Source organism: Megalobrama amblycephala, linkage group LG2, assembly GCF_018812025.1.
Source record: "Megalobrama amblycephala isolate DHTTF-2021 linkage group LG2, ASM1881202v1, whole genome shotgun sequence".
In the NCBI taxonomy this organism is placed as follows: Eukaryota; Metazoa; Chordata; class Actinopteri; order Cypriniformes; family Xenocyprididae; genus Megalobrama; species Megalobrama amblycephala.
In genome coordinates, this window is record NC_063045.1 from 11,514,813 (window position 1) to 11,542,497 (window position 27,685).

A 27,685-nucleotide genomic window follows, 5' to 3' on the forward strand; every position below is an offset into this window, starting at 1 on the left:
CGCTCAAAATTCTTGTTTACAGTGGTCCAGCCCGACCCCCCCCCCCCCCCACCCTTCCCCACCCTTCTAGGGGTCAGCCAGCTGTTTTTTTCGTTCATTTGATATTACAGAAATTTTCATGCAAAATGTTGTGAATAAAACAGCTCGCCCTCGTTCATTTCAGGGGTTCTAAAACCATTTGTGCATTTCATTCATTGTGCCTTGACACCAGTTCAAAACTGAGTCCCAAAAGTCCGCGTAAGTCCGTTTTTTCATTGATTTTTTTCGTGTTTTTAATGGCTAAATTGTTATATTTCGTCCGGTTTTATTGTGTTTATTGCAGCTACTTTATTTTGTGTAGCCATACAGATGAAGTATACACTTAAAATTCCAGTTATGGACAACAAAACAAAGAAATTTCAATTTTTCAACTTCGATCTCTTGTTGTCAGTTTCTGGCATCGTAGTGATGCGAAATTGACCAGGAGTTACTCAGGGTGATTATTTTGATTTATTTTGTATTTGAGCTGCGCGTCTTTGACGCGGTGTCCGTCAAAAATAGGCGAGGTGCCTATCTTTAGCGAAGTGGCGCGGCGAGCTTCTGGGACGCTTCTCAAACCACCGCGGCGCGGCTGGTGTAAACAGGATTGACAGAGTGGCCGCGAAAGCTCCGGTAGCCGCGTCGCAGCCGTAACGCGCCGCACACGCGTAGTGTAAACAGGCTTACACGTACAGACTCCATGTAGGCTATGATTCGCTCTTTTGTTGTTCTGTTTTCTTTCAGGATCAAAAATATAACAAATGAAAGCGTTTATCTGTATTTCCGACTGATGAGAACTAGCATATACATTCATAAATCAGAATTTTGTATTTTATTATGAGATATTTTATTCTAATGTGATCATGCAAGCACTGTGGACCAAAGAGCGCGCATTTCGACATTTGCTAAAAACTTGAAATTAAATTCTCAAAAATGCTTTAATACCAATATATTGAAAGTCTGTTTAATGCTCCATTAATAAAGGAGTCAGACTGAAAAATATCATCCACATCGTTTTATATTTAATATGAGGGAAATAGACTATGCATGCGTGACACAAAAAAAATCTTTAACTTTTAGTAGCAAAATATTTTTTAGAATTCTGCAATTACATAAGGTTATTACATTGTTGCTTATATTTGTCTTATTTATTAAATACGGGCAATTGATTGATAAAACATTGATCAAAATTAAGATACAATTTATACAAAACGAATATCTTTTAAAAAGAGTTTTATATAAAACAAAACTTAATGAAGTCGTCAAAATCATGTTTTACCAAAAACAGCGCCGTTGCTAGGAGGGCGCCAGCGCCTTGACTTTCAGCGCCTTGCCTCGCGAGTGGATGATAGCCCTGAAGACGCCTAGCAATGATATACCTTTAATGGTAGTATACCTTTAGTTAAGTTATACCTAAGAGTCTTCGTAGCGCGCTAAGAGACAATGTTATCGGGAAACGCAGCCCAGGTATGATGCGTTTCATGCGTAATGGAGATTCCAAAGCGCTGTTCTTTGGTCAGAACCATGGAGAGCGATCGCGGATAGGTCTGTCCTATGCACCGAAACTTTTAACAATGTAACAAAATATTTAAAGAGCATCAAGTTATTAAAATCTATATTATGCACAGATAATATAATAGTAGGCTATATTAGTCAATATTTTTTTATTAGGTTAAGCAGTGATTGGATAACGTTTTTTTTTTATTATTTAACATTTTTAATTTAAGGCCCACCCACAGTTGGTCTGGCCCATCCAAAACTGGAATCCTGGCGCCGTGCCTGGGCCACACTGAGCTGTGCGTAACGCCCACAGACGTGAAGTGACCCCGCCCCCCCTCTCACAATATAGTTCCAACGTCCCTGGTTTACAGTGGATTCTAATATTCAGAAAATATAGCATGTAGCCTAATACAAAGAAAATCCAATATAATTGACTATTTCATATTTTGGATCAGCTGTAATTTATTTTTCTCTAATGATACTCCCTTGTTAAATGATTTCTGTATAAAAGTTAATTAACCATACAAGACAGAAAATAGAAATACACACTATCCCCTGGTTTCACAGACAAAGCTAGTATAGACTAAAATGCATGTTTAAGCTGTTTTAACTGAAAGTAACTTGCACTGACATATCCTAATATATGTTAGAGCCATTGTTTTGTCTCAAGATGCACACCAGTAATGTTTTTTTTTTTTTCTAGTGTAGGTTGTTTATAAAAGCTACTTAAATATCCTAATAATTGAACGGCTTAATCCTGGCTTTGGCTAAGCCCTGTCTGTGAAACAGGGCCTATGTTTATTAGTCCACAATAAATCACATAAAAAGTTTACAAGTTGTATTTTTTTAACTGAAAAGTTACATGTAAACCCACACACACCAGATCATTACGTAACATTTAACAATAAAAAGAGACCGACAGGAACAAGAACATGGCAGAATTTTTTTAATTTTTAGAAAATGTTTACTGCACGTCTTTTGATAATTATATTATAGTTAAGCAACTATACAGTCAACAATACTAATGTAGCCTATTTGTTGTAAGATACTGAGCCGGGAAGCGGTCACGTGACAAAAGATTTTGGCTGTTAACATTTTAATTATATTCTGCTGAAATAAACAAAATGACGTGAAAAATGATCAGTAAAATGATCCGAACTTCCATGTGAAAGAAGGCGGAGCCGCAGAGCACACCTACCTATTATGTTATCGCCACGGACCAATATATGAAGGTATATGAAGGTGTTTACCAACTGGAGCAAACTTTTCTGGAAATTTCACTTTGGTGAGCTGTTTTGAACTCCTGAAACGAACACAAAACAAACTTTGTTTTTGGCCTGATTTATTTGAAATTACTTCACATTAGGGAGCATTAATACTCATAAGCCTTTAATATATCATATTATAGTAGGCTAATATATGTACGAAAGAGACCACCAGAGGGATCTACAGACAACATTTAAAATCTAGTGCATTTTCAGAAGAAAAAAAAATTAAATAACCTGCAGGTGGACAATATGCAACAGCAACAGTGCTAAAATCAGTCAACAAAATGGAATGAAACGTAATAAATTTACTGCTAAAGTTCAGCGTTTTGCCAGAGTTTGTTGCCTATTTGAAATGCTATACTAACCGGTTATTTCCAAGGCAAGAAACAAAAATCGAAAGTGATTTTGATGCTTGGTGTAACTTTCGATTTCTATTACTGCTTTTTATTTCTATTTATGCACCCAAGTAGGCTTGCACAAAAGCCCTGTTTTTCAGTTCATGCTCTGACACACTGTACCTGCTCAGATTCAGAGTCAAAGTGAGACACGCTGTGGCCTTTGGTCAATAAAACATGTCTATTATTGAAGCTATAATGTTGATGTTCAGCCAGAAATTGCAGTTAATCTTGCATGTTTCATAGCTGCTGTACTGCAGAATAAAATAAGAACATAGTTCAAACTGAAAACTCTTTAATATTTCCCTGTATAATGATCAACTGAATTTATTACAATACAATTACATATTCTCTGGAAGTTGAGTCATCACAGATTTGACAATCACAGAACACCCAAGTATATCAGAATACGCAAAGATCAGCTATTGTCTTCAGATGGGAAATCTGGCACAGGACACTAAACATTTATCTGACCATGACTGATTTTATTTTAAATGACCTATTAATTTCACATTCATGAATAGGTGATGCCCTGTTTATCTGCTTCCAAACCAACTCATTTCATTTTCATGGTAGGCAAGAGAGAATGAGCTTTGTCATCATCTAAAACAGTGGTTCCAACCACGTTCCTGGAGCCTCCCCAACACTGCATATTTTGTTTCTCTCCTTTGTTTGACACACCCATTTCAGGTCTTGGGCTGTGTCCAATATTGCTCCCTATACCCTTCAATAGGGCACTATTTGAGGGGACAGCCATTTGTAGTGGTGTCCGAAACCATAGCGGACGATGTTGAGTGCACTCATTCAATCCCACAATGCACCGCAATAACGAGTGTACAACCAATGCACGCTCAATGGCTAAAGAATCAATGGCTAAATTGGCAGTCCTTCTGGCACACTCAGTCTCCGATTTCACATTTGTCTCATTCACTCCTTCGAGTGGACTATATTAGTGGAGTAATGTAGGGAATAGTGAATGAGGCGATTTTGAACATAGCATTGGAATCTCTACTAATGAGCTGATGATCTGAATCAGGTGTGTTTGATTAAGGAGACATAGAAAACAAAAAAGTTAAAATTGAAAAATGTTGTTTTTGTTTGATTTTGTTCAGTCACAGTTCAGTCATAAAACTCTTCTGAGTATCTGATTGGTTTTATAAATTGGAAATCACAGCTAATCAATTTATCTTTCCCATCTCCACAACTCGATTTATTTATGCCCAGCCCTGGTTCAGCTCAGTACTGGGAATCTTCTGTCCCCCTCCTCCTCCTCCTCCTCCTCCCCAGCACCACCTGTCTAAATCTGATACAAGGGTTCTCGTTACTTTACCTTGCAGCAGCATGTATCCTAATGCTTGTAATTCTGAGCAGTAAGCTTTCCCTCATGCCAGCAGCAGTATAGTAGATCTAGTCCAGCAAGACCAATTCCCATACTACGTTCTTGTCAACAAATGCTATTAATTCTATTTTGAGAGTTGCCATGATTGAAAATGTGAAGCGCTGTGAACCACTCACCTCCCCTCAGAAGACTTGAAGCTGACTATATCTTTAAACAAGGACGTCCCACACTCAAAGCACATTTGATACTTTAAATCACTGTCTCTTTTCTGGTGTATTTTAAAACGATCCAGCCATGAAAAACTCCACACAAATAACACACAAGACTTTTCCTTTGAATGGAGCTTTCAGGTGCTTCTTCAGGGAATCTGCCAAAAAAGGTTTTTACCACACTGATCACAGTTAAATGGTCTTTCTCCAGATGTAAATTAAAAGCACTTACATGTGTGTGGCTTCTAGCGTGGATTTTCATGTGCATCTTTAGGTTTACCTTTAGTGTGAAAGTCCACACTTATCACATGTGAAAGAACAAGTGAAGTTTAAGACTTTTTGTAGAAACTTTCCAAGATGAGAGCAGTTTTTGTTTTTTTACTCTTTATTTTAGTAAAAAATTACTTCCAGTTTGTGAGTGACTCAAAGATTTTTCTCCAATATTGACATGAATTTTCTCCTCCATTTCACTCAGTTCTTCACTTTCCTTATTCTCTTCCATCAGGTCTAAAATGAAAGTAAAATGCTTTAATTTTCAGTAAATCATGAAAACAAATCAGACAGAAATGTGAAGGAAAAGGGCATGATGTAATAACAGAAAGTAGACAGTCACTAAACACCACTAAAAAAACAAACATGTTTTTGTTTTGTTCAACACAAATCTTTTCATTATAACCAAAAAAAAATGTAGATTCATTACAATTGAAACAATTAATGGGAGTTTTTGCGGGAGTGCAGAATTCAGTGAGCTTGCCCTTTAGAGATTGACAGCCTTAGTGATTATAAAGGGAGGCTCTTATCTTTTTTCCTGTTTATTACCAATTCACAATCTGAAAGTTAAGTTATTCATGCTGCATACACTTCAAGTTTTCAAGTTCAGTGTGCTTATGTCACCAAAAGATCTCAAATATGCATTTGTAGCAGCTTTAGACATGTGACAGTGACCCAGAGCTTTTATGTTATCGGACAGCACATTTCTCAGGGTTCCCACACTTTCTGATCAGTGGTGCCTGGAAATTAACACACTCCCTGAAAAAAAGAGTGAGAATATTCCTCACTTTGTGTGAAAGGGCCTTTAGACGCATTACAGCTGCCAGAAGGGACTTTTCCTAAAAGTACATAACTCATTTGGGTTTTTTATGTGCCATTAGTTGTCATTTTTTTATTGTAGGCCTACTATATGTGATTAAATGTCTTAACATGAAATGATTTGAAGATGTTTAATTTTGATCAAGGTTGATGATCTTCAGCCACCAAATCTTGTGAGCCTTCAGCATTATTAATAAGAAATCAAAAATAAGCACCAACCTCTTTGTTCCTCAGTATCATGAGGAACTGTCCATTCCTCAACGTCATCATCTTCCAGAGTAACTGTGATCTCTGTGGATGTTCTGCCAAAAACAGTTTACAAACAAATGATGCACTTTCTTGACTAATTCACATGTAAGTACTGTAAATGAGTAACATTGAGAATGAGATTTAAGTTTTTCTAATCATGCTGGATAATCAATTTGTGTTAAAGCTCAGCAACACGTCATTTAAGTTTGTCTTAAATTTGTCCTTTCTAAATGATTTGGCTGTTTTACTTTAATCTCCATTTTTTAGTTTATCTGAATCTCACACCATGTCCCAGCTACATGTGACATGACAAGATTCCAGTGATTCCAGTCACAATGCAGCACAATATGGTACAATAACAACTGACGATATCTGATGTTTAACATTGTTATGTGGAGAGGGATTTATGACCAATGAATTTTTAAAGTTGATGGGGATATCTAGCATAACGATACAATAATTGAGACTAAGAAACCAAGAATATGTCCTGCCACACATTACAGCAGTTAAGACATAAATTTATACAGAAAATGTTTTTTGCTTATGGCATTATTGCATCATATTTGGAGAGGACGTGTGTTACACACCTGAAAGTGCAGATTCTGACAATGAAGTACTTACCGTGAATTTGGACAACTGTTTTTTGTATGAGTGAGAAGAGTAGCTAATTGCGCAAAACTCTTCCGACAGGCATGGCAGTGATACGGCTTCTCTCCGGTGTGGATCCGCTCATGTGCTTTCAGATGTTGTGACTGACTGAATCTCTTGTCACAGTGTGAACACTTGTGAGGTTTTTCTCCAGTGTGAACCCTCTGGTGACGTTTCAATTTGTAAGCTGTAGCAAATGTCCTCAAACACTCAACGCATGCATGAGCTTCAAAACCAGTATGTATTTTCTGGTGTATTTTAAAAGCACCCAGCCATTTAAAATTCTTTCCACATGAAGAACACATGTAAGGCTTCTCCTCTGCGTGAACTTTCAGGTGCTTCTTCAGGGTATCTGCCCCAAAAAAGTTTTTACCACACTGATCACAGAAAAATTTTCTTTCTCCAGAATGAGAATACAGATGCGATTTAAAAGTGCTTACATGTTTGAAACTCATCCCACATTGATCACATATGTACGGCTTCTCTCCAGTGTGGATGTTCATGTGATCATTAAGGGTTCCTTTTTGTGTGAAACTCTTCCCGCACTGATCACATGTGTACGGCTTCTCTCCAGTGTGGGTCTTTTCATGAGTTTTCATGTTTCCTAACTGACTGAATCTCTTGTCACAGTGTGAACACTTGTAAGGTTTTTCTCCAGTGTGAACTCTCTGGTGCTTTTTCAATTCAACATTTTCAAAAAAGGTCTTCCCACAATCAAAGCACATATGATTTTTCACACCGCTGTGTCTTCTTTTCTGGTGTAATTTCAAAGCAACCAGCTGACTGAAGTTTTTACCACACAAAGGACACACATGAGGCTTCTCCTTTGAATGAACATTCAGGTGGCTCTTCAGTTTATCTGCCCCAGCAAAGTTTTTCCCACACTGATCACATGTGTACGGCTTCTCTCCACTGTGGATTTTCATGTGTTCTTTAAGGTTTCCTTTTCGTGTGAAACTCTTCCCGCACTGATCACATGTGTGCGGCTTCTCTCCGGTGTGGACTGTTGTGTGCTTCTTAAGATTTCCTTTTAGTGTGAAGCTCTTCCCGCACTGATCACATGCAAAAGGCTTCTCTCCAGTGTGGATTCTTATGTGAAGTTTAAGACTTTTCTTGTATGGGAAACTCTTTCCACAAGGAGGGCAGGTGAAATATTTTTTGACTTCTTTTTTCAGTTCAAAATTACTTTCAGTCTGTGAGCAACTTTCTTCAGTTTTGACACATTTTTCTTCTGCTTCACTAATTTCTTCACTCTCCTTGTTCTCTTCCATCATGTCTAAAATGAAAGTAAAAAGTAAAAACTAAATCTACTGAACTACTTGAAGTTTTATAATCTTAATGTTCTAAAGAATCGAGAATAAACACCAACCTTCATCAGTATCTTCATCTTTTATTCTGCAGGGCTCTGGATCACCACTTTGTTCTTCAGTATCTTCATATTTCATTCTGCACGGTTCTGGATCATTCATGTTCTCACTTTTCATAAAATCTTCTTCACTTGATGAGAATATTCCAGCACTTATAGGTAAATTGTGGTCATATGAGATCTATAAAAAAAAAATCAGTTATTAAATCAATAATTTCATTAATTCAAACATTTTAAAAGTTTATATTTTGTGTTCATCTGTCAAAATGTGAGGGTTAGGGTTAGTTACTAACAAGTTCATTTTTAACCACTTTTTTTTTTCTTACCTTCATCAGCAATATGGGCATACTGACAAAGAAATATAGAAAATAAGAATTAGAATATTTATTTAAAAAAAAAAAAACAGAAATAATACACTTCGGACCAGGCAAGATGTAAAGAGGTTCTGTGGATACTTTGCTAAAATTTCTTCTTTAACAAAGTTTTAACACAAAGTGTTTATAAAGTGGAAAGAATATGGTATATACCAATTTCAATATTTGTTTACCAACTGCTTCCTTAAAGGGATAGTTCACCCAAAAATGAAAATTTGATGTTTATCTGCTTACACCCAGAGCATCCAAGATGCAGGTGACTTTGTTTCTTCAGTAGAACACAAATGATGATTTTTAACTCCAACCGTTGATGTCTGTCAGTCAAATAATGCGAGTCAATGGTCACACAATTTATAAGAGTCAATAAACATGCACAGACAAATCCAAATTAAACCCTGCGGCTCGTGACGACATATTGATGTCCTAAGACACAAAACGATCGGTTTGTGCGAGAAACCGAACAGTATTTATATCATTTTTTACCTCTAATACACCACTATGTCCAACAGCGTTCAGCAATCGCTTGGTGAGGTCTGATCGCGCTCTGACAGCGGAAGTGATGTCTTGCGCATATGCTTCAATGAGTGCTAGACATCACTGCCTCTGTCAGAGCGCGATCAGACCTTACTAAACGCAGTTGGACATAGTGGTGTTTTAGAGGTAAAAAAATCTATAAATACTGTTCGGTTTCTCGCACAAACGGATCGTTTCGTGTCTTAGGACATCAATGTGTTGTCACGAGCCGCAGGGTTTCATTTGGATTTGTCTGTGCGTGTTTATTGACTCTTATAGATTGTGTGACCATTGACTTGCATTATACGGCTGACAGATGGCAACGGTTGCGGTTAAAAATCATCATTTGTGTTCAACTGAAGAAACAAAGTCACCTACATCTTGGATGCCCTGGGGGTAAGCAGATAAACATCAAATTTTCATTTTTGGGTGAACTATGCCTTTAAGTCCTCCTCAGATTTAAACTCAGAGTTCAAGATTACATATCAAGAGTTTTACAAATATTTGCAAATACACCATTTGATTACCACTTTTGAAAAGGCAGGGTGACAATCACTGGAGTGGTCCAAAATAGAGGAGATTCTGATGAATTCAACAACATTATAAGGGAAAATCTCTGATATATTGTGCTCTTTTAGACCAGTGGTTCTCAAACCTGTCCTGGGGACCCCCCACCACTGCACATTTTGCATGTCTCCCTCATCTAACACACCCAATTCAACTCTTGCAGTCTCTACTAATTAGCTGATGACTTGAATCAGGTGTGTTAGGTGAGGGTGGCAAGCAAAATATGCAGTGGTGGGGGGTCCCCAGGACAGGTTTGAGAACCACTGTTTTAGACCATCATAATTCTTCCCATGCATCACTTACAAAGGTTATCTTGATTTAACTTTGATAAAGACCAGTGGGGGACTATGTAAGAATGTTTTCACCTAATTATCTTGTAACAAAATAACAGAACAAAACTAAAAATTTTTGCACAGCATGTACCTCACCCTACTTTGTCTGAGTAAAATGTACCCTAATGTATCACATAGATATCACCGATGTAAAACATATACGGGATCAATTATGCACATCTTCTGGGAATGTAGAAAACTTGTAGGAAAAAAAGGATTGGCATAATATCATGCATTGCAAAAAAAATGCATCTTGCTTAATTGGAATCAGCAATGATTTCCAACATTTGATCTGTTTAAACAACTTTTGAAAGATATGTTATGACTAGAACAGCACACCTACTGTTAAGAAGAAAGGTCGATGTCTTCCGGAGAACATGGATGCCTCTCATAGACCTCTGACATTCTGGACTGTCCCTTTTTTTATGATCATATTTATTCAACCTATTTCTAATTGTATCTGATGTTCTTTTTTTTTTTTTTTTACATTTATGTAAAAAATATCAAAAACTAATAGATAATATAAAGAAAACAAAAACAGAATAAACTCAGGAATCTATGTACAGATATCAACAAATAACAGTCCAATGGAGATCAACTTCCTTTAACTTTTTTGGGGGTTTTTTTTCATTGATTTTTAGTGTTTTGTTTTTGTATGAAAAAATGGTTTCATTTCGTTTGATGAATGCAGTCATGGGTAGGGAAAAAATGCTAACTTGGCATGTAAATTTTGCAAATGGACCTTGAGTTAAGTAGTTTTAAGTTTTAGTGCATTGTCATGTTGATCAACACACCATTTCATTATGCATTTTTATTGACTAGTCAGTAGGCATAGGTCAGACACACTGTTAGATGTCATGCTAAATTTCTGACACTGTCAGATTATTACAATTATCACAGGCTATCTTTGGTCGCAAGACCATGAAAATAAACAGTTTTTATTTATTAATAGATTTACCTTCATTCATTAAAATATAATTATTAGACATAGGCTACATAGCAGTCATAAATGATTACAATTCAATTCTAATTTATTTGTTGAAACGTGGGAGCCATAGAGAGAACACGTCATTTTTTTTTATTTACATCAAACAACATAATATGTAATACAATATTTATAATTAAATTATTCATTTTCTCTTTATTCATTAAAAAGCATTACATCAGCATCCATAGGCACACATAGCAGTCATAATTATTACAATGCAAGTCTTGTTATAATTGGTAAAACCTGAAACAACAAGAAAGAAAACATCGATTTTTTCTCTTTTTTTTAAGACAACATAAATTATCACTCAATATTACACAACGCCTATTATTAAACACTTTTCTTATAGTAAAATCTACATATAGCAACATTAGCGGACAGACAGTCGATAATTAAATCTATTTCCTCACAAAACGGTTTATTCAGCATTGTGAAGTCTCTACTCCATTGACATCCATTAAACAAAAACGGCCTGGATCTTGTCTCTTTCTCTGTGCACCGCAGTGTTAGCGTTAGCATTTACGCTTTTCGGCAAGCTTGCCTTCAAGTGTCTTTGTTGCAGCACTGCTGGATCGATCCTCAAGATTTTCCCTCACAGACTAGACTGACTTACAATATCACGTCAAAACATTAAAACGATCATTCACACCAACATACAATAACACTGTCGCGGAGATCTCAATGAATTAGTTCCTTCCTCACATCGTCGCTTAGCTAAATGTTTATTTCAGTCAACACAGGCCAGAAAAGACCCCGGACAAAATGTTAAATTCTTTTATGAATCAGTAAATATAGGAAACGCAGCAACTCACCTCACTCGGGACAGAAGCTGCTCGTGCTCGCTGTGGAGTGAGTGAGGGTGCTGGATGTGACGTCATCAGAGCGAGGCGAACATGTACTTTATTCATTTTTTAATACAAAATCTGATTTCAACAAAAAGTGCTTCCTTTTTCTCTTGTTTTAGCATAATTCTGGAGAAAAAATTCTGGGACTGCTGAGGATGGTCACTGCCTTGCAAGCCAAAACAAACGGAAGAACTTAAAGGGTTAGTTCACCCAAAAATGAAAATTCTGTCATTTATTACTCACCCCAGAGATGGGCATAAATACATGGAAATGTATTTAAAATACAAATACAAAATACTGTGTGGAAAAATGTATTTAAATACAAATACAAAATACTGTGTGGGAAAATGTATTTAAATACAAATACAGTATTTTGTATTTTGAAAATACACAAAATACATGTGAAATTGAAGATTCAGTGCAGGTATCCCTATTAGGCTGAAATCTATCTGGGCCTATTCTGAATGCCAAAAAGCATTTAGATGTGTGCAACTACTTAGAAACTTTCGTTTTAATTTAATATACCTCTTCCCTTCCCCTGCCCTGTAGGAAATAAAAAACTACAAAAAAAAAACCCAAAAAATAATTTTTAACTTTTATTATGTTTTATCACCATCATTAAAAGCCAATGTGACAATGTGTAATTTGTTAAGCTAATTATAAATAGTCACAGTGAATTAAGAAACTACATAGGCCTACTGACTTTTAATTCCTTACCTCATTTCTGCACTCTCTGTCATTCTCTCTCTGTCATTTTCTCTCTCTCTCTCTTTCTTAAGTGCTTGCTTCCTTGCTGGTAATTACAAATAAACTTATGTAGTGCAAAATAGCAGCCATTTATATACTTACTTCTGACAAGGTTACAATGTAGTCTATTACTTATGGTGAACACTATTAAAAAACTGTAAAACTGTGGGAACCTTTTCTGCTTTATAGCAAAGAATAGGGATGGGTGATGTGACCAAAATCTTAATTTTACTTCACAGTAACAATATATGGCATGGTTTCACAATTATCAATATCAGTTTTGATACCACAGCAAAAACTGAATTTTGATTCTTTTTTTTATGCAAGTAGTATAGTAACTTTTATATTTAATGTAAAGTTTATTTGTTTCTATATACATAATTAGAAAATATAAAGTTTATCTAAAATAAAAAAAATTTAACTAGAAATCACTTTTTTTGGTGAACAATAAAACTAAAAGTGTAGTGAATATTTCATCATTGTCATCTCAAATGCACACAATCACTACACTAAACTGATGGAGACAGACAATGATTAACCTAATTATTTCGTCTCTACATAAACAAACATTTGCATAGATGGGTAAACACAATCACAATTTGGAAATGTGTCCAGTTACATTTTCATAAAGCACCATGTTTGTAAAATTTAAAATGATTACATTTACAAAATGAGCCTGCATAGCAGAAATAATGAATAAAGTAATGGTCGGTGTTTAATACAATCGTTAATTGAAATAAAATAATTAATGAATTAAAAAACATATATAACACAGTATTGTTCAATTTATTGTTATACATATGTTATCATATTAATATGTTTTGTTCTAATGTCTCAAGTCACAATTTCAAGTTTACTGGGTTTAACTTGATTATTTGGGTAGGGTTTAAGAAGTGTACTAAAAAACTTTTTCACATGTGTCGTCAAAATGACCTACAACCTAATCAGTTTACATGTGAAGAAATCCATTTATTCACAAACTTCTCACGAGACGAGTGTTTGACATGGTATAAGAGGTGTTTGACAAATTATTCGGCAAACTACTTCCTCTCATTGCTGCTTTTTGGTGGTTTGGAGAACAATTACCCAGAGTCGCCCTCTGTCGTTTTTCACAGAATTATACAATGGAGAGCACGTCAAGCATAAAGCCTAACTGTGTGTTCACACCGCCGGCGGCGAGAGCGGCGCGGCGCGTCTTGGACGGTGAGAGCGTCGAGGAGAGTTGAAATCAGGTTAACTTTATGGTAATGAGCTATGACGCTGTTCGGAGGCAACCAATTGGAATGTATAGGTCCTCGCTTGAGAGGCTTCCGATTGGTTGACGCGACTTGTCATTTACTTTGACCCTCCCGTCGGCGGCGGTTTGAACGAACAGTACAGTGTTGTTGGCAGGGCGGCCAAGGCGATTGTTGACGCTCTCGCCGGCAGCGATGTGAACGCACGGTAATAGGTTTACTGAGGAGCGCGCGCAGTAAGCAGGTAACAGGTTCATGGCGTAGAGCCATGCGAATTGCGAAAGTATAAACAAGGCTTCAACTGCACAAAGCTAAAGAGAAAGCGGAAAGTCCTATCTAAACATTGTAATGTTTATGTGTACGAAGCCATGCTTGCTGATATTGTGGTCTATAACTCCTCCCCGAACTCACGTGAACGAGCAGCGATTTGCCTGTGATTTCAGGCATTTGTCTGCGATTTCTCAAAACCTGTCGGCGAGCCAAAATCGGGGCTAAAATCGCGCAGTCTGAACTCGGCTTAACATGCAGTAACGTTAAAGGGATAGTTCACCCAAAAATGAAATTTTGATGTTTATCTGCTTGCCCCCAGCGCATCCAAGATGTAGGTGACTTTTTTCTTCATTAAAACACAAATGAGGATTTTTAACTCCAACCGCTGTGGTCTGTCAGCCAAATAATGGGAGTAGATGGGGACTTCGGCTAAAAGAGAAAAAAAGCTTGCATAGACAAATCCAAATTAAACCCTGCGGCTCGTGACGACACATTGATGTCCTAAGACACGAAACGATCGGTTTGTGATGTCTGATCGCGCTCTGACAGCGGCAGTGATGTCTGACACTCATTAAAGTATATGCGCGAGACATCACTTCCGTTGTCAGAGCGCGATCAGACATCACTAACCGATGCTGAACGGAGTTGGACATAGTGGTGTATTAGAGGTAAAAAATGATATAAATACTGTTCGGTTTCTCACACAAACCGATCGTTTCATGTCTTAGGACATCAATGTGTCGTCACGAGCCGCAGGGTTTAATTTGGATTTGTCTAAGCAAGCTTTATTTACTCTTTTAGCCGAAGTCCCCATCTACTCCCATTATTTGGCTGACAGACAGCAGCGGTTGGAGTTAAAAATCCTCATTTGGATTTTTGTCTGGTCCTCATTTGTCTGGTCTGAACCTGGTCTGAACTAGTTGATGCATGAAAACAACACCCTGATAAAGAGGTTGACTGTCTCAAAGTATTTTGAGTATTTTGAAAATACAAAAATACTCATCTTAAATGTATTTAAATACAAATTACATTTGATTTTTTCCAAAGGCTTTAAAATACAAAATACAAAATAGTATTTTGTTTTTCAAATACGTATTTTAAATACATGTATCTGAAATACTGCCCATCCCTGACTCACCCTCATGCCGTTCCACACCCGTAAGACCTTTGGTCATCTTCAGAACACAAATTAAGATATTTTTGATGAAATCCAATGGCTCTGTGAGGCATCCATAGACAGCAATGACATTTCCTCTCTCAAGATCCATAAAGGTACTAAAAACATATTTAAATCAGTTCATGTGAGTACAGTGGTTGAATATTAATATTATAAAGAGATGAGAATATTTTTGGTGTGCCAAAAAAACAAAATGACGACTTATATAGTGATGGCCGATTTCAAATTTTGTGTCAAATCATTCGGATTGCGTGTCAAACCGCCAAACTGCTGAAATCACGTGACTTTGGCGCTCCGAAACATTGATTCGACACACTGATTCATAACGCTCCGAAGCTTCATGAAGCAGTGTTTTGAAATCAGAATCACTATATAAGTCGTTATTTTGTTTTTTTGGTATATATATATATATATATATATATATATATATATATATACACACATTTATCTCGCATCTTGCCATAAGATGGTGCCCGCAACTGAATCATCTATCCAGCCATCCATCCATTCATTCATTTTACAAGCCGCTCGTCTGCGGTGTACAGTGTAATATAATACAGGTGTACATTCATTTTTAATTGATTATTAAATTGTTTATACATAAGGTTTATACATAATTTGCATGAGAGAATTCAAGATAAATCCTTTCACCTTACTATTGGAGCTGCCAGTTTGCTCAAATTATTAAAGGATTAGTTCACTTTCAAATAAAATTTTCCTGATAATTTACTCACCCCAGTGTCATCCGAGATGTTCATGTCTTTCTTTCGTCAGTCGAAAATAAATTAAGGTTTTTGATGAAAATATTCCAGGATTTTTCTCCTTATAGTGGACTTCAATGGACTCCAAATGGTTGAAGGTCAAAATTACAGTTTCAGTGCAGCTTCAAAGGGCTTTAAACGATACCAGACGAGGAATAAGGGTCTTATCTAGAGAAACGATCGGCCATTTTCGAAAAAAAATACAACCGTTTATGCTTTATAAACACAAATGATCGGCTTGCACGTGCTTCCGCTTTCCATATTCTTCAAAAAGCTTATGCTGTATGTCCTACACCTTCCCTATTCTACTTACGGGAAAAAAGGAACTGGCGCTGCGTTCATTCTGTAAGTTGAATAGGGAAGGCGTAGGACATACAGCATAAGCTTTTTGAAGAATACAGATCGTTTAGCTAGATAAGACCCTTATTCCTCATCTGGTTTATATTAAAAGTGCAGTTAGTCTTCAATGCTCTGAAGGCCACAACTGTGTAGACAACATCAAGCCTAAAACAATAGACATAGTCTGCATGTGGTTTTGTTGTTGTTATTGTTGTTGTTTGTCCAGTGGTGTTATATGAGGAGTTATATGAAGAATCTTTCACTGTTTACTGAATGCTTCAATCCAGTTCATGTCATGTTCTAAAGATGCTGCCATTATGTATGTATAGTTGTTTGACTAATATATAACTGAGCTTGAGCCCACATTTATTTAAAATGAGTGTATTGCTCATGTGTGTAAACTATGAGTTGTATAAAGTGTTGAGTTTCTGTCAGTGACACCAGAGGGAGCCTCAAAGCAGCTTGACAACATTTGAAATCTTGGGCTGAAGATGTGGAGCATTCAAACACGGACAGGGTTTAGTTTAGATTTATTTATCAGATCCACTCGATAGTTTGATAGTAATTGTTGAAACAGTGTTTGATTTTTTCTCTGTCTCCTATGTTCTTTGATGCATTGAATTGGATTTAAGATACTTTTCAATGGCCATCAACATAGAATGATGATCTTTGACATACTGGTGTAGTTATGATATCTACCAGCAGGGGGGTTATCCTGGATGACCCAGAATGATGATACTAACCAGCCAAACCTTGAACCATCATGGAACCTGATTCACCACTGTCGAGGCCCAGAAAGGTACTAAAGGCATCGTTAAAACAGTCGAACGTGACTGAAGTGGTTCAAACTTAATTTTTTGAAGCGACGAGAATACTTTTTGTGCGCAAAATGCTATTCATGTGGGCAGCACGACGCATCCGTGTGCTTGTTGAATAAAGACATTATTTTAGTTTTGTTTTTCCACTCAAAAAGTATTCTCATCACTTCATAAAATTAAGGTTGAACCACTGTAGTCACATGGACAATTTAACAATGTGTTTCGTACCTTTCTGGGCCTGACTATGGAGGAGTCAGACAGCTCTCGGAATTCATCAAAAATATCTTAAAATGCCCCTATTATGGATTTTTGAAAATTACCTTTTATGTAGTGTGTAACATAGCTCTAAGTGAATGAAAATATCCTGCAAAGCTTTAAATCTGAAAGTGCACCGTATATAAAGTTGTCTCTCAAAAAATTGACTCAGAGTCAATTAAACGAGTCGTTTGTAAACCGAATCCCAAGCCGTTTCGTTGTGACATCACAACGAAACATTAGCATATTGCCCGCCCACTTATTGCATGCGCAGACGCCAGGGAAATTAATTTTTTCAACAATACCACAGCAGTACAATCTTTTGTTGTGTTCCCGTCATTTTATTGACAAATGCTTCTCAAATCTTCAAGAGTTTAACGCAGGATTCACAAATATGGATCAATGCCCAGTTTATTTGGACCAGCTTGCTCCTCTGAATCTCAACCTGTAAGAATGATTAATAATTGATGTTTATATTTTATAGCAATCATTCAAAATTTGCAGTTTTGTATGTTATGTTGTGTAACGTATACCCTCTGTATGTCTCCTGCTAACCAGCTAACGCACATTATTGTAGTTCTGCTATTCAAATGTGGGTCCAATATTGTCTAAAAATGTGTCGATTAATGCCGCTTGTCCATCTTATTACTTGGAGTAATGGTCAAGGATGGAGCACGACTGTTGTTTACAAAGTGTAATGCATTATCAGCTATTCACGTTTGTGCTCGGCTAACGTGGGAGTTTACAACATAGCCGTGGGCCTGGTTCGCTTACATAACTGTAAAACAAATAGTTTTTTCCTATGATTTTTGGAGCTCTATCTGTATTATGTTAAGATGCTAGTCTGCGCTAACAGGTTTAAGTATTCTCTCTGTAAACATTGTAATGTCAAACTATGATCTATCATCATTTTTTACTTTGTTAATAGTTTTCAGGTTCGCTTGACCTTCTGATACAGTTCCCACTGGTGCACTTACATAAAGTATAACAGTGATGCTGCTATCACGTCTTATAAATAACGCAAACTAAGGTGACACTTACCATAGATAAACGTCCTACTCCATTCGTGATTGCGAATCAGTTTCTGGTTGATCGACTACTTCAGACATTTCATTGTTGGGCTCGAATTGATACGGTAAAATCGATGCTATCTTTTCTGTCCATACATTGTATACAATGTCTTGTGAACTGATAGCTGTCATTCAGTTATGGCAATGGTCGCGCGATGCACACAGTAGACCATTCACAAAAGATTGGGCCATCTGACCAATCAGAGCAGTGTAGGCTCACGGAAAGGAGGGGTTTAGAGAGACTGATTCTGTGAACTGTTTCTAACGAATCATTTATGAGGTGAAATGCACTTAGGTGAAATTAAATTTATATTATGAGAAAACGAAAGTGTTTTTTGACCTTGCATGCATGTAAACCTGTTGTAGGAGACTCCCAAAACAATATTAGGAACCTTTAAAAAAGCATAATAGGGGCACTTTAATTTGTGTTCCGAAGATGAACGAAGGTCGTAGGGGTTGTGGAAAAACATGAGGGTGAGTAATTAATGACAGAATTTTCATTTTTGGGTGAACTAACCCTTTAAATATGCTCCTCCCCCTCAGCAGTGATCAGTGATAAGGACTTACATCACAAAATCTTTCTTAAACCTTTATTAAATCTTTTATATGGTTTAAGTATAAAGTTACACAGACTTATTGTATTGTTTGTTGTTGAAATTGTCATTGAAAGAGGAGGATTCAGGACTGAAATTAGAGGAGAACAAGAAGAGTCCCACTGAATTAAGGCCAACTGCATGTGTTATTTGCAAAAGGCACAATAAGCAGTTTATTTTGGAAACTGGTTTTCCAGGATTTAGACTAGAGGATCACAATCACAATGCATAGAGCAGAAAAAAAAGCGGACCACACCATAAACAAACAGATCATATCTGTCTAGTTGATCTGTTTCTGCTGATGGCAAATGCTATACACTTTTTTTTTTTTTTTTTTTTTTTTTTGTAATATATATATATAGGGCACAATGTACTGTATTAATTTGACAGACTTTTCCGTATTTATTTTTTACAGGTGTTTTACCTGTATTTTGAATTTTGAACTTGAGGGTTTTGGGGTTAATGGAAATGTCCGCAAAATTACTGGATAATGTCCTGGTAATGAGCTGCCAGTACTTTTTCTGTTATTTTACAGATTTATGTTTTTACAGTGTGGCTCAAAAGAAGATTTGTAAAATATTATAATTATTACAAGACAGAAAGATTATATAGCTTGATAAGCATTATATTATGATTTTACTTTATAACTGTATTAGAGTACAACTTTAATAGCAACCAGGCTAAACAGATCATAAAGAAAATTAAAGCTTAAAAGTAATGTTTAAATGCTGTATATTTGCATTAATCTAACAATATTTGATAATTCTGAAATAAATTAGCCAACAATCTCATGGAGAAAATCATCCACTTCCAGTAGAAGATGCAAAACAAAATCTCTCCAGGGCAGAACAGTTATGAACTTTAAATGTTCTCAGCATTATCTATAACGAGTATGAAAATATTATTAAAATTCTTTGACATGCTTATCACAAACTTTCTTAAAGGGATAGTTCACCGAAAAATGAAAACTACACCATGATTTACCCTCAAGCAGGGACGTGCACAGGGGGGTTGCTCAGGTTGCCCGGGCAACTGCCCATATGCCCTTCTTGACTGAAAAAAATAAATAAAAAAATCGTACAATGGATGCAGAATTTCACGTAGGCCTAGATAAAAAAAAAAAAAAACGCAAAGCCTCATTCACTTCCATATTCGGGCACCCGTCCGAAAGTGAAAGTCAGTAGGGGAAGGGCAAACTCTGTTTAAAGGTGCTAAAGAGGATTTTTTCGTCGACTGAGAAACCAAAGACTGTTACTGAGTTTTTGAAATGAGCGCATGCGTAAGAATTTCGAGGGAACACGAGTGTTTACCACCGGCATTCGATGTGTCGTGTTAGTGGATTCATTATGTCGGACTCACCGCAAGTAACTCATAATCTGCAGTTGTTACTCCTGACAAAAACATTGCATGCGACGCCTGTGGAGTGTGGAAAGTTACTGGAGCGTGCAGCCGCGCTCGTCTCTCACAAGGAACGTCATGGCAGTGATTGACAAGCCAGAGGGCCAATCGTTTACGCGATGATCGCGTAAACGATTGGCTGATGTTTTTAAGGCCCTACCTCGTGCACAGATGATGTATATTAATATTATTACTTTCAGTGCACCTAATAAATAGTCTTTTATCAGTTAGTAAAGACAGTTTCAAGTAATATTGCAAAAATGTATAAAACAAAACATCCTCTTTAGCACCTTTAAGTGGCTGCAGCGCTGCACGCGACCGGCACCTGAGCTGAGCCTGCATGAGCGGCACTAGAAGGAGATTGTCGCGGTTGTCGGGTGAGACGACTTAATGTTGTCGGAAAGGTGAGTAAGGTTATAATCGTTAACGAAAACGAACGAAAAAACGAAAACTAGGTGGGAAAAAACATCGTCGTTAACTGAAATAAAAATAAAAACGAGGCATTAAAAAAAAACGATAACTAACCAAAACTGTAATGTGTGTTTGGCAAAACTAACTAAAATAAAATACAATTATAGATTAAATGTCCTTAGTTTTCGTCTTTGTCAATGTCTTTCATAGAGTTCATAGTTCAGCTGCATTTCATTTCCCTGCGTCTCTCACTCACGCGTCTCTCTCACATACTCGCGCGCGCACAGCCCCTCCCCTCCGTGCACACCGCGCATCCATGTGAACGAGTGTTGGAAGCAAGTTCGCGAAAGGTTGGTATCTCGTGAAAACCTTTACACAATCACACATTAAAAAGTGGTATAAAAATATTTTTAATTCTGAATATAATTTTGTCAGTGTGTTAATGTCGACCCGAGAAGCGATTGGGGAGTGCCCTTTTTTTAGGTCAGAGCAACTGCCCCTCAAAATTCCTGTGCACGTCCCTGCCCTCAAGCCACCCTAGGTGTATATTACTTTCTTTTTTCAGACGTATACAATCAGAGTTATATTAAATAATGTCCTGGCTTTTCAAGTTTTATAATGGCAGTAAATAGAGGATGAGATTTTGAAGCCTAAAAAAGTGCATCCATCCAGCATAAAAAAAATATCCACAATAACCAGTTTTCAACAGGCGGCCATACACATCATTTTATGGCAACAGAGTGAACTCTGACCCAACACTTGACACACTGATGAACGTGGAAGCATAGAGGAGAGAGCAAAACAAAACACCGGTCAAAAATTAGAAGTCTAAAACGAGAACTTTAAAGAGAAATGTCAGAGGATTTCAATATAAGAGAAGCTTGAGTTTGATACTCCTATACATCGCATCAGGAGTTACTCTTTTGCGTTAGTCGACGTGCGTATACAGCCATCTGCTGGAAGCTAGTTATTTTAGTATTTAAAGTGTTAAATATTTATATTTTTCTTACACAAACGCATCACTTCACTTCAGAAGGCCTTTATTAATCCCCCAGAGCCGTGTGGCTATCTTTTATGATGGATGGTTGCACTATTTTGGGCTTCAAAATCTCATCCTCTATTTACTGCCATTATAAAGCATAGAAGAGCCAGGACATTATTTATTATAACTCTGATTTTATTCTCCTGAAAGAAGAAAGTCATATATACCTAGGATGGCTTGCGGGTGAGTAAATCATGGGGTAGTTTTCATTTTTGGGTCAACTATCCCTTTAAGTCGTGATGCTTTTGTATTGAAGCACAAGGCCTCTTTTTTCATTGCAGAATGAACGTGAGATGCTTTGTGCCGTTACTAGCAGCTCATCAGAGTCAGAATGATACCTGTGGTCATTGAAGGTAAATGTGGTTTTTTGTTGTTTGATTGCAGCTGCAGGTGCAGGGGCGTATTGGACACATGAGAATGCATGTTTGTGTTAGTGTGTTGGTGTGTCTATATGTGCCCACAGCAAGTGGGTGAAGGGCTGCTTCTGCCCACGTGAAAACCCCTTACCAAAGCTCCATGCTTCAATGGAAACAAATGTTGTGAGAACATGTCACAGAACTAAGTTTTGTATACTAATAATAAATTAATACTAATCCAAGATCCAGCACGTTGTCATTATGCTGGTACAAGATTAGATCATTGACATTAATTAACTGGAAAGCAGGTTTACAGTAAACTATCTTCATCCTTCATGCAACATTGATAGGCTAACCATTTCACATTTTGATGCGGCCATTTCGGTTTAGACTTGTTTCAACTCCAAAAGAGTTTGACTGCATATGTGTAACTCCAATAGAATTCTTAAAAACATTATTATGTTTGGTAGACTATACAAACATGTTTTGCTCTACAAAAGCAGCATTGCTACTTAAAAACATTTCATAATATATTAGTGATCCTTCACATTACAGCAAAAGTTTGTTGATGATGAAATACCTGCTGGCCTGAAAGGAAAGTAAATGATACTTTGTTCCCAGGACAAAAGAAATAAAAGTCCCCATTGAATGATCATGTTGTCTAATCCTGGCCTTGAACAGTCATGACTGAGAACAAAAACTGTACTGAGACAAAATTTCACATTCAGGACATTCACTATGGTTCTCATCACCGTTCACAGCTGTAACCACATAAATGTTCATAAACTTGTTTTTGAATATCAATTTGATCAGGTTTTATGCAGCATGGTCAAATGGCCATGTGACCCAAATCTGCCAGAATTTGCTAAAGTTATCCATTATAAAAAATCTTCTTTAATCCTGCCAAGAGTGATGATTTACAAAAGCACTTTAGATACATCACTGTACAGCCTTAATCTGAAGAGAACGTTGAAAAGGATGTTGATTCTTAGCTGTAAAGGAAATGGTGGCCAGAACGTTTCAAAAGAAAAAAACCCTAAGAAGAACAGTTACTGCTTCTCTTCTGAGTGGTCTAGGGGTCACACATTAGCTGTTTGGAATAGCTTACTACCATTCTACTCTTTTTCTTCTGTATCGCATTCAGTGCACAGCATGTGAAATTTCTGACTTTGGATACCGATGATGACCTATTATATTTGCCAAAATGTGCAGTATACAACAGAGCACACTGCATGGAAGACTGTATTTCCAGATAGTAATGTGCTTGACTTTAGCCCTGATACTGGGAGTGGCACACAACTCAACCAAAACCAGGCGTTAGAGAAAATAAACTAATTATTGCAAAGCACAATGACACATCACAAATTATCTTTTGAAGAATATGCGCCACTAAATTGAAGCACAAAAAAAATGTAATTGAATGAAAGGGCCCTTTATAAATTATTCACCTAAACAGCAACAGTGTTTGACTTGCAAACAATTGATGACTAACACCATTATTGTGCCGTTTTATTTGATGTAAGGAAAAGCATGTTGGTTTAATGTAAAAACAAAATCGATCACATATTATACTTGGTAAACTAGTAAAATAAAATTACTTGCAAAATGGCCAATTAAACAACTAGATTTCAAGATTAGACAGTTAGATTGCTGTTTAAATAGGACATATAAGGGGAGGGAGGGAGGGAGGGAGGAAGGGGGGCAGGGAGAGAAACTGTGTACCTGTAGATCTTCTCAAATATCAAGCCGTCTTCACACCCTTGGAGTATTCCTCTCTTGTAAACGCTTTTAATTCTTCTATGTGGATTTTTGTCTTGGGGTTTTTTGTCGGTGAAGACATGGAGCATGTGAACTACATCTGAGAATGAAAATAATTCTGTTTATAAGTGGACCTGATGATCGTTGAATTGCACCATGTTGAAATTATATATGAGAGGACATTTGATAAGTGGAAAATGATTTGCAGCACAAATTTATTCTGTCTTTGTGTATTGGTCATGAATGGTACGTGCTAAATATCCTTTTATGAATTATGAACATGTTTGTCTGTTGGGGTTAGTAAACTAAAAACTGTTAGAATAAAAAGTTAAAACTGCTTTCTTGTTTTCCATCTTGTATTTGAACAAAATTCACTAACATCCTGTTTAATCTTTGAAATTTGATCTGAGGTTTTATTTACTTACTAACTTGGTATTTCTGTTTGTGTTCCAGGTGTGTCTGGTGTTTATTCAGATGAAGTGAAGTCAGTGATGGAGGGAGATTCTGTCTCTCTAAACACTGATGTTACTGAAATACAGAGAGATGATCAGATACTGTGGATGTTTGGACCCCGAGAGACTCGTATAGCTCAAATATTTAAGCAGATCAATGATATGTTTGACAGTAATGAGATATTTGTAGACAGACTCCAGATGGACAGTCAAACTGGATCTCTGACCATCAGAAACATCAGATCTGAACACTCTGGACTTTATAAACTAACAATCATCAGAAACAAAGGAACTTCATACAAGAGATTCAATGTTACTGTCTACGGTGAGTAAATGATTCATGATAATCTAGACTGTAATGATACAAATTAAAAAAAACTTTTTGATTCATCTGTGATTCATAAGCATTTAATGACTAACTTAAATGAGATTCAAACTTATATTCTACACTTCATAAATAAATTGTTCAAATGTGCTTTTGCACTTCCTAAAGGAAATAGTAGAAAAATAGTGTTGATGTTTAGTGTACAATGACAGAAAAGCTGCAAATCCACATTTAGAGAATGAGAAATAAATAGTAATATGCAATTTAGACTGATAAGATGATAAGAAAAAAAAAACCATAATACAATATACAATTAGAACCTAGACCATTTGAAATTCAGTATGCAAAGATAATAATAACACCATCACTGTTTCTTACATATGTAATGTACCAGTAGACGTAAAGGGGGATTTTTTCCCCTTCATCTTATATTAATTTAATTTCTTAAAGAGTATAGCTGATAAAAACAAAAACAGATATCATACCTATAAGGCAAAGTCTTTATGTGGAGCTGCAGCTCAGATGTAATTCAAAAGCTGCTGCATTCAGTTGTTTTGACAATATATTTATTGACGTATGATGACCTGCATGTTTGAGAATCTTTAAAGATGTCTCACTTGATCCTTAAATAATATTTTAGTTTTTATTTGATATTTTCCAGCTCCTCTTCCCATTCCTGTCATCACCAGTAACTCCTCAAACTGTTCATCATCATCATCAAGATCATCAGTGTCCAGATGTTCACTGGTGTGTTCAGCTGTGAATGTGAGTCATGTGACTCTCTCCTGGTACAAAGGAAACAGTTTATTGTCCAGCATCAGTGTGTCTGATCTCAGCATCAGTCTCTCTCTACCTCTGGAGGTGGAATATCAGGATAAAAACACCTACAGCTGTGTGATCAACAATCCCATCAGCAACCAGACCAAACATCTGGACAACACTCAGCTCTGTCACACATGTGAAGGTACATCAAGAGTAATCAGTGTCTATTTACTGAATTCCTCTGTTTCATCAAATAGATATTTTCTGTCTCTGTATCATTGCTATTCTGTAACCATTTCTATTGTTCAAGGTCTATAAGGCACTGTTGAGGTATAAGGCCAAAATTAATTGCTTCCTTTCCATTTTAGGATCTCCTCCTGCAAATAAATTCCTTGCAGCATTTATTTCTACTGTAGTTCTGCTTGTTCTCACGGGTGTGACATGCTTTCTTTACGGGAAGTACAAAAGAGCAGCACAAAAAGGTAAGACTTATATTCAGCTTCATTAAACCAAGAAGAAATGTATTAATACTTTAGCATTAAGTTCTTTATAATTGATGTCAGTTATTGAGAAGTTAACCCTATTCAAACTCTGACCCGTAGAAAAGGTTTTTGAGCCATGTGTGAATGCAGAGCCAACAGCCCAGGCAGAAGAGCAAGAGGTACAATACGCTGAAACAGGATTCTTTAGACAAAATGAACAAAAAAAGGTAAAATTTTTATGAAACACCATCTATCAGCATGTGCATCCTCACATCAGACCAAGAAAGCAAGCTTTAGAGGCTTAGTTCACCAAAAAAAAAAAAAAAAATCTGTGATCATTTACTCAGTCTAATGTTGTTCCGAACCTGTATCTTTCTTTCTTTCGGGAGAACACAAAAGGTGAATATTTAAAGAATATCCAGGACACTCTTTTCACTATGATGGTGTCAAGCTGAAAAATGCCAAAAACAAATGTTGTCCATATTGTGATATTCCAAATAACATTAAGAACATTAACAGTCCTTAAGGTCTGTAAATGAAGACTTTAATGGAGAATCATGGGCCCAGAGGTCTCTTCCTCTTCCTCTCAGTGTAAAAACATCACAATGACACACAATCTGCATTTATTGCCATCATGAAATGAAAAAATGAATGTCTTTAGCTTATTGAGATGTTTGCTGAGACTGCTAGAGCTTGGGCAAAGTTAACTAGTTACGGTAGCTAGTCACGCAGCTGCTCTCCTGAAATGTTTTCAGCTGAGATTTCGACACACACTTTGTCGTTTCTCACCTTTGTTTCATGTTGTCTTGCAGAAACCTAACGGGACAGAGGAAGTGATATACTCCAGTGTCGCCATATGAGACTCTGATCAAACCAATATCAAATTTTTCATTTTTGTTTGCTTTTTTTTCAGTGAGTCTAATAAGGAGATGTCGACAGAATTTAACTTAATGAATTTGATATTTCACTGATATTCAACTGATATTTGAAAGAAGCCATCTAATGAACAAAGATACATTTGCATGTAGACACAATAATGACAAAAATGAGCACAAAAATAAGTTAAAACTCACTCACCGATATACAATAAATATGTTGCTTTGTGTCTCTCTCTAAGAACAGCCCCCTAAAATGTATATAAAACTACAATGTACATAGTCAATAAAGAATCCTGCTGAAGGTACACCAAGTGTCCTGGTCTTCGCTTCTAAGTTTCCTACAGCTTCAACAACATTGTTTACACAATATGGTGAGATACAGTATTACTGTGTGCACTGTATCAGCGCCTGCCTGTTCACAGAGCTCATGGAGAAATAATTATTAATATTTGTGTCTGTATGCATTGGTGGATCATTCTGTGTGTTCTTTCAGCATTCGTGCACAAAGAAAACATTTTGGGGGTTTTTTTGTTTTTTGTTTTTATAGTATTTGATTAGGATTTTTTCACCCAAACACATTCCCATACAGCAACAGTTCATAGTCACCATGCTGTCATGGTCCAAAACTATGAAGAACTATAAATAAGCACTATAAAAAACACCATAGACGTTCCATAGCTGTAGTTCATATGATTTGTTTGCTATATTTGAGTCATCTGAAGCCATGTTCTAGCTTTGTGTGAGGAACAGACTGAAATATATCCCATCCGTGACTCAGTGGATGATCAGTGAACAGTGCTAGAAAGTTCTGCAGCTCTCTACCAGTGACTAACAACCAACAGAGAAAACTGTTTTA

The 27,685-nt window shown here is 36.6% G+C and overlaps 2 protein-coding genes across 5 annotated transcripts; one reads left to right on the top strand and one right to left on the bottom strand.

The window, feature by feature from the left end:
- Window positions 1-2,256: 2,256 nt before the first annotated feature.
- On the bottom strand, window positions 2,257-11,855 carry LOC125263551 (zinc finger protein OZF-like). Of its 3 annotated transcripts, XR_007183843.1 has the most exons (7): window positions 11,668-11,855; window positions 8,408-8,429; window positions 8,085-8,262; window positions 6,689-7,991; window positions 6,038-6,120; window positions 4,962-5,236; window positions 2,257-4,887 (listed from the first exon to the last, which is right to left on the bottom strand). XR_007183843.1 is itself a non-coding variant. In XM_048182576.1 (6 exons), the coding sequence occupies exons 2-6, from the start codon at window positions 8,426-8,428 to the stop codon at window positions 5,115-5,117; spliced, it is 1,707 nt and encodes a 568-aa protein (XP_048038533.1). In that variant the 5' UTR covers window position 8,429; window positions 11,668-11,855; the 3' UTR covers window positions 2,257-5,114. The 3 variants fall into 3 exon arrangements, 2 of the variants coding, with proteins under 2 accessions (XP_048038533.1, XP_048038534.1); XM_048182576.1 differs by having other exon boundaries at window positions 2,257-5,236; XM_048182577.1 differs by lacking the exon at window positions 11,668-11,855 and having other exon boundaries at window positions 2,257-5,236; window positions 8,408-8,700.
- Window positions 11,856-23,882: 12,027 nt separating this feature from the next.
- LOC125263574 (CD48 antigen-like) lies at window positions 23,883-27,134 on the top strand. Of its 2 annotated transcripts, none has more exons than XM_048182615.1 (6): window positions 23,883-24,176; window positions 24,384-24,707; window positions 25,369-25,671; window positions 25,838-25,951; window positions 26,072-26,130; window positions 26,764-27,134. In XM_048182615.1, the coding sequence occupies exons 1-6, from the start codon at window positions 24,068-24,070 to the stop codon at window positions 26,809-26,811; spliced, it is 957 nt and encodes a 318-aa protein (XP_048038572.1). In that variant the 5' UTR covers window positions 23,883-24,067; the 3' UTR covers window positions 26,812-27,134. The 2 variants fall into 2 exon arrangements, with proteins under 2 accessions (XP_048038572.1, XP_048038571.1); XM_048182614.1 differs by having other exon boundaries at window positions 23,884-24,176; window positions 26,072-26,178.
- The last annotated feature ends 551 nt before the right edge of the window (window positions 27,135-27,685 follow it).

Coding starts and splice junctions, on each gene's coding strand:
- LOC125263551 (XM_048182576.1), bottom strand. CDS start 8,428: ATGCCCATATTGCTGATGAAG. Junction 8,263..8,407: donor TGCCCATATTGCTGATGAAG/GTAAGAAAAAAA, acceptor TTTTTTTTATAG/ATCTCATATGACCACAATTT. Junction 5,237..6,037: donor TGATACTGAGGAACAAAGAG/GTTGGTGCTTAT, acceptor CTTTCATTTTAG/ACCTGATGGAAGAGAATAAG.
- LOC125263574 (XM_048182614.1), top strand. CDS start 24,068: ATGATCGTTGAATTGCACCATGTTGAAATTATATATGAGAGGACATTT. Junction 24,708..25,368: donor ATTCAATGTTACTGTCTACG/GTGAGTAAATGA, acceptor GATATTTTCCAG/CTCCTCTTCCCATTCCTGTC. Junction 26,179..26,763: donor GACAAAATGAACAAAAAAAG/GTAAAATTTTTA, acceptor GTTGTCTTGCAG/AAACCTAACGGGACAGAGGA.